Genomic DNA, 7,542 nt, shown 5'->3' on the forward strand with positions numbered 1-7,542 from the left:
AAGAAACTGGAAGAAAAAAGAATGACAGGAATCTGTGTCTAATTTGTATTGAATTCTGGCATTTCCATGCACTCAGTTTTGGGTTTGGCTGCGAAGAAACTGTAACTGGAAGCAATGATACAATCAAATACCAGACTTAGTCGTTTGCACTCTCATTCGAGTTGTGAGATTTTCTCATCTCTAATGCAGTCATATATTCAACCTGCACATACTAAACTATTCTCAGGATGAAATCAATCTCGTACACCAAAGAATCTCAATGCTCATAACCATAAGGCAGAAACTGTCGTCGTGGCACAGTAACAACAGGAACGTATCTGTAGCCTGAATATCCATGTTAACATTACAGGATCATGGGGTTAGGGATCGACAAGGACAAAGGAATCCTGTCAGTTTAACATTGACACCTCCTTTTTGCAGACAACAATTAAAATATTACAGTGACGACAAGTCCCTTTACTTCCGACAATTGTAAGATTCTCTACTACTGCTAATTTTCAAGAACCTGGGACGAGAATTTGTTACAGGATGGGTATGTTAGCAACACACCGTCAGCTAGGAGGGAGACGGTGAGTTCAGAGTCAGTTGGTCCCTGGCGCGTTCCATTTACAACACATATATACAAAACACTGCAATGTGTCTACTGGAGCTTGTTCTCATCCGCGTGTCAGGTCAATCTCTCCCTGGGAGTTTCTGATGTCCAGCCGTGAGCTGAGAGGCCAAACGCTTGTTCCGGAATTAGGAGTGAGATTTTGGGTTGGAGCAGCAGTGTGTGGAGTTGATGAATGCTCAGCAGATTGTTGTTCTAGCAGGTATTTCTCATCTGTTGATCCGGACTCAGCCTTGCTCTTTGCCTTTGTACCACCGTACACAAAGCTGCATGCGACCACCTGAGGAAAATTTAATCATGCACCCATTTTACATCAAGTTAATTCTCCCCTGTGATGACTTTTGCAGTGCTAGTGAGGGTGATAAGCAATATAGGGGGATCTGCCCCTGAAAGAATAGAGAACGTGGTCAAATGCATACCTGCACGAGGTTTGCTGCGATGAGCTTACCGCCTATAGCACCGCCAATCATATGGCCATCAGGACTACAGACAGAAATGCTTATACCACCAGTTCGATTGCGTGGACCACCACTTTCAGCGACCAAGTAAGAACCAGACAAGCATAGTATCTCGAAACGGCCCTAAAAGAATAACATGCCATATTAATCCCTTCAACAAGACGCAGTAAGACATACAACAACAAAATATTTCATGAAATTAGGAAAGAGAATTTGAGGGAAATATATCAATGTCATAGTAAAACATGAGAATTACGTCTTTAGAATGTTACTTGCAGCAAGCCAGATATGGAAGATGGTACATTAAAATTTGCAGTGATCTTTTTTGTTCCAGAGCTTTATAATTGCAAAGAAATCAAATCTTTCCAACAAATGTCAGAGAAATAGATACAGATGTTGTACAGATAGGAACAAGGAACAGCAAAAAACAACTCGAACCATGTATGCAGTTCATTTGTCTGGTGCCCTGGACTTTAGCAGTTTGTCAGCATATTCGGACATCATCAATCATAGATGATCCTAATGTTTACTAAGACAGGAAATGCGAAGATGCTGAACTAGATTTCGGTATCATGCCTTTTAAATCAACATCGCAAAAACACAACCAATTTGACAGGCATCACTCAACACTTGGGAGAAGAAACCAAAAGCAAATTGTAAAGACATATTTGTTGGTCAACTGCATTGTGTATAACCCACTCACTTAATATTTCACATAGAAGATTGAATCAAGTAAAGATGGGTCAACTTTCACCACTGATCAGGCAGAAAGAATCATGATAATGCCATTTTATAACTACCCAATTCATCCATGTGGAACAGAGTCAATAGGGGCCTCAACTCTGGGTGCATGTCAGAAAATAAATACAACATAATTACGAAAGTGGTAATTTTAAAGGAAGCAGCTTATGATAATTATGCATAATTAGCATGCAATATGTAATTTTCAAGACAAATATTTCAGAATATTAGAACACAGAACAGAGTTTATTTCAATTTCAAAAAACAAAGCTTTAAGCCTTAACCAAACCTGAGTCAAGACTGACAAAGGAAGAAAGATCATCAATAGTATCCTACTGCAGGTGGCTTGAATAAATCAAGATTGGATAACAAACAAATCCGCTTGAGATCAAATGAAATTAACCAACACCATGAAGTAGAGAAGCAAAATAACCATCACTAAAGCTAATCTGACAAAGCCGATGAATAGTCAACGACTCAATAAAGTGTTTCCTAGCTCCATGCCATGCTCAATGGACTTCTGATTTCCAAAATCCTTCTGGATATTAGATTTTGTGGTCTGCAAATTGCTTTTACATGAAGTATACTCCAATATACATTGAACCATAACCTGAAGCAGCAGCAGTGACACACTAATTCCTTCTTGTTCTCAAAAATAGACCAAGAAAGAAAAACAATGATACCTCCCAAAACTGATAAGTTACGTGCAGTGTGGTAATTAGGCAACAAACTGTGGACACAATTTGATGATAGCTCATATACACCGCATTAAAAGATTAAGGAATTGAAGGAAAGTGATGATCATCAAACAGAGGAACTATAAGCAAAAATAATAAGTTTATATCCTTGATATAAATAAGAATGTGGCTTCAACTTATCAATCTTAACATCTGATTTATGCAAAGAACTTCCAAGTATTCTAAATATGACTGTATAAAAAGTATGAAAGGATAAGCAGAGCCAACCTCATATGTTACAGTGCCACCAGTATTTGTAGGTTGGCGTAGTGTCACTGCAGAAACAGATCCACTACCTGACAAGATGCATAAAGCTCTTGGCCTCTGTTGTGCAAATGCCAATATTTTTGCCGCAACATCCTGCAGGAAACATAAATTCATACTTCCGCCACATAATACTGCAGTGACACAAAAATTTTACTATCGCATGTGAATTTTGTAGGAAAACAAACATTGACCTCTTCTTTTCATTAAGTTAACATAGAGGTATAAATTGAGTTTTACAGCATAAACTTGTCGAATCAAGTTCATATTAATAAAATCAGTATAGAACCAATCTAAGGCTCAGAAAAATGCTTTGCATTTACCATCAAAATGGTCTCAATTCAGTATGGTATCTATCTGAAGTTCAACAGTGGTACTCATTATTCTTAATTTGAGTGAAAAGTCAGAAAACTTATCAGAAACCTCTGGGATGAAGCAACACGGGACATGTAAAGTGTAAAGTTGTAGATGAAAACTGTTACAATGATTAAGCAAATGTGGAGCAGCACAAACCTCTCCAGCTTGAATGTGTAGCACATGTGGAGTAAAAGCTAGTCCAGCAGAACTGTTCATCCAGTCACCTGATTAAAGAAAAGCTTTTGAGAAGCTCATAGCTACAAGAAGCACTTTGAAAGAGAATATCAATCTAAGCCCACATATAGCCACAAAGTAAACAGCAGTTGCTCTCCAAAAGTAATAAGTAGTATTTCTTAGCTTTTATTTTGGATGGAGAGTGTTGTTGGTGGAGGATTCATTCAACAATTATATATAGCACTGAAATGTAAATACTGAAAACATGGAATGAGACATCACAATGATTATATCAATATGACTTCTGAAGCATGGCCCAGAGGCTTAGAGGAAAAAAAAAGCACAAAGACAACATTTAGAAGCTCAATAATACACAAACAAAAGTTTTCACTGACGATCAGTAACTATGTCATATTTCATCAAAGTTACACTTCTAAGTTGATAAAATCTTTCTTTTTTGCTTATAATCCGCTGTTTACAAGCATATTTACTTTTTCCTTTTTTTTATCTTTTGTCCCTTTTTCCTTTAGGAAGGTCTGTGTTAGATGGGTTCGAGGTCGGGCTCGAATAGACACAAGAAAAGCCACTTTCTGAAAGCTGAGTTTATGGCAAAGCAAGATGATGATCATTTCAGGCTTCATGACACAGATTACGAAACTGAAGATCACTACTCTCAGAAAACTTACCAAGTGGAGCAAGTTTCTGTTTCCACCCAGTTCCTGGTGGCCTGCCTCTGCGTGGTTTTTCACCAGGGGTAGTCTCGGAGGGAGGGGTGGAGGCAGGCATTGGGGACAGTCCTAAAGACATGTTAGCTCCATCAGGGCCATATTTCCTAGGCCTGCCCCTTTTCTTCTTCACCATCTCCCCACCCCGGGGAGAACTAGAAACAATAGACATATTCATTCTATCACTCATTCCATGAGCAAAATTGGATGAGGGGTTCTCAACATGGAATGCTGAACCACTCACAGAACCTCCACTGATCCCTACATTTGGATGCACTTGAATGTTAGGATTAGAATGAGACTTGAAAACAGACTGTGTGTTTATCCCACCACCCTGTGCAGTCGCTGAACCCCCACCAGCACCATGAACATTGTGGCCAGGCCCTGAACCACCAGAACCACCAATTCCCCCTCTATTGAGGTAATATGAAGCTGACCCTTGTAATGTCATCCCTTCTCTCCCATCCATTCATTTAATTGCCAAAATTCCACTAAAGATCCAATTCTTGAGACTATTTCAACCTATAAAACACAGTCTTTGCCTCTTTTCCAGCCTAAATTGCAAATCTGTAACTGACCCACCAAAGGAATCAGATCAAAAACCTAACAAACAAACCAAAAGCAAAAATACAACAAAGAATTACAACACTACAACACGAAAGGTCGAAGTTTTAACTAGGGTTTATCATGGGTTTTTCATTAATTGTGGAAGAGAGCGAAAAAACTCAATATAATAAGAAATTTTATGTCTCAACCGGACAGAGAAAACTCAATAGATACAAAAAACCCTCAAAAAGTTGAAACTTGTGACAGATTGAATGCCAAGTGAAAACACATCAAAGCTTATCCTGAAAATGTAGAAAATACATATCTACCCAAGCACTCAAATTCTCAGCTCTTATTCAACAGCTGCTCAACTGCAGTCAAAGCACATCAAGAGAAACGGGTGAAGAGGGAATGAAACCCTAGATTTAGAATGTGGTAGAGTGAGAGAGAGGAATGGGGAGGTTTGGGAAAGAGGAGGGAGGGTAAAGACAAAAGTGAGATGAAATAGAAAAATTTCAGCTTTTGAATTAAAGTAAGGGGAAGGCCACCTTTCCTATTGCTCATTATGGCTTAATAACACTTTGCACCTTCAATTATGCCATAAATCGCATTCACCCCCTAATATTTAAAACATATAAGAAAATACCCTCACAGTTCTAACCAACTTCTAAAAAATTCACAAATGTTACCTTTTTTTGGGCTGAAAGTTACAATTTAGCCTTCTTATAACTGATTATAATTCAACCCCTCAAAAGTATGAATTACTATGTAAATCTGAGTTCTGCCTAAATTATCGATTTTTCTTCCCTTTGATGGTATATGAGGAACAAAAAATGGAAAATTTCCGTGTCATTAAGGTCAAGGCGTTAGTGAAAGCCCATTATGACTTTTTATTTGTTAATGGCACCAGCAAAATATTGTTTCATCTTAAAAGCTTACTCGCAGCCGACAACATATTTGGTTGAATACAAGATAGTGGGAACACGCTTTTCAAATTGTTATGCACAAGTATAGTAAATTCCTCAATCATGGCAACACATAGGTGTTTTTTAGAGCTTGAATTGAACTGAAAGGCCAGCGTTGCATCCAATATAAATTATAATAATGTATATTAAATAACTTAATACAACATACTTACTTTAAGTTATATTTCTATTACATTGTTCACGATCAATTAGCAAGTTTCAAATGAAAGTTAATGTACTTTGTTATTGTGATTTTAGAAATAATTGTATAACAATGGTGTACAGCGCTGCTCAACAAGTAGATGATAAATATCAAATTTTTACAACGTAAAGCTCTAGTAAGATCACTAGAAAGAAATTTCTGTAGGTGGTTTATATATACATATGTGTAGATTTATCATAATTTTATTACATAGTAACTAATTATACACTTTTGTAACTATTGTTACAATATATGGCATATTTGATAGTATTATGTGTATTTTTAATATAATGTATTTCCCAACATTATTTAACTTATACTTTTATAAATGACAATATAATCAAACATTTGAAGAGTTGTGAAGTTTTGAAGCTTCTAGACATTTTTCAATTAAATACTTTGTAATATTTTAAAAATTTTAGCTTTCAAATAATAGTTAATATAAACACCTGAAATAGATAAAGTTTTCAGTACAGAGAGAGAAGTTTTGGATATAACAACGCTTTTCAGGAGCAAAATATTTAATTATTTAAGGATATTTCGATTTAATTAGTGATCTTGCTCAAGCTTTGCGACCTCGAGGGTTGACCTCTGAGCTGGATGCTTACTCTATCAAGATCGAGTGATGGGCTCCTAAGAACAAAAAAAGAACGTGAAGCTCGTCAGGTACGTCCCCGACAACGACCCTCCAACGCTCAAGTTAGTAGTACTTGAGGTGAAAATGTGCAATCAGATGAATATAGGTCGAAAACAAGTACAACATAGTTACCTCTAAAACAACGCGTCGGGGTATTTATAGGACCCAAGTGGTTACTGTTATTTGGGCCACGTGTAAACATCTGTGATACGGCGTCCTCGATCAGACGGCTATCCGTGTATCGGGGTCTTCTGTAAGCATCCGGATAATAATTATGGGCTATCCGACCCGCTGAGTCTGATGCACGGATCTGCTTCTGTAATGCCAAAAATACCCTTCATTAAGGGCATTTTCGATATTTTATATTAAAATTGGGGTTCTCCCCATCATTAATTAGTAAGTTTTGTTAAGTGTCGCATGGTAGGAGGAGTTTAGGACGTAACAATGTTTTTAGGAGCAAACATTGTTCTTATCTTAATTAAATTTTGTAATATTCCAACTGCAATTTTAGCACATACTAGTTAAGGGTATTTTTTGTTACTTTTTAAATTTTAAGGGGGTGTGTGATATTTATACTATTTTTCAGGGTGCAAAATATAATTAATCTATATATAAATAAATAAATTGAATTCTGACTCTGATGACTTTAGAAGTTTGAAGCCATTGGGGAACAGTTGGGTGCACCTAAGTACCAATATGTCTCTTTTTCCAACCAATATCATCATATTTTAGTACAAATGTAATTTTGTTATAATATTTGTTTTTTTTTATTTTTTTCAAAAAATAAATATCATCAAAATGTAGTTTTCTTGAAAGTTACAGGCTATATTTGCATAATTAATGTTATCCAATAACAATTGTAAGAGGCACAATAATTGTTATTGGACAACATTATGAAAATGGGACTATGGTCAGAGTTGATGAGGAATTATCAGTGGTCGAGAAGAAATTATATAAGAGATCATCAAGAGAAGTAGCGAAAAACAATGTCGATAGTGCAAGTTCAGACTTAAGTTTTAAAGTTATAGAAGTATAACTTTCAAATTTAATTTTCTAATTAGAGAGAGAATAGAGAGAGAATAAGAAAGATTGAAGAAGATAGTGGAATTAAATGAAAATAAAAGAA

General features: G+C 36.4%; 1 protein-coding gene across 1 annotated transcript; it reads right to left on the reverse strand.

The window, feature by feature from the left end:
- On the reverse strand, positions 243-5,115 carry LOC105157772 (AT-hook motif nuclear-localized protein 5). Its single transcript, XM_020695041.1, has 6 exons — positions 4,942-5,115; positions 4,028-4,639; positions 3,324-3,391; positions 2,775-2,906; positions 1,030-1,191; positions 243-890 (listed from the first exon to the last, which is right to left on the reverse strand). The coding sequence occupies exons 2-6, from the start codon at positions 4,533-4,535 to the stop codon at positions 657-659; spliced, it is 1,104 nt and encodes a 367-aa protein (XP_020550700.1). The 5' UTR covers positions 4,536-4,639; positions 4,942-5,115; the 3' UTR covers positions 243-656.

Source organism: Sesamum indicum, linkage group LG1 (assembly GCF_000512975.1).
Source record: "Sesamum indicum cultivar Zhongzhi No. 13 linkage group LG1, S_indicum_v1.0, whole genome shotgun sequence".
Lineage (NCBI taxonomy): Eukaryota > Viridiplantae > Streptophyta > Magnoliopsida > Lamiales > Pedaliaceae > Sesamum > Sesamum indicum.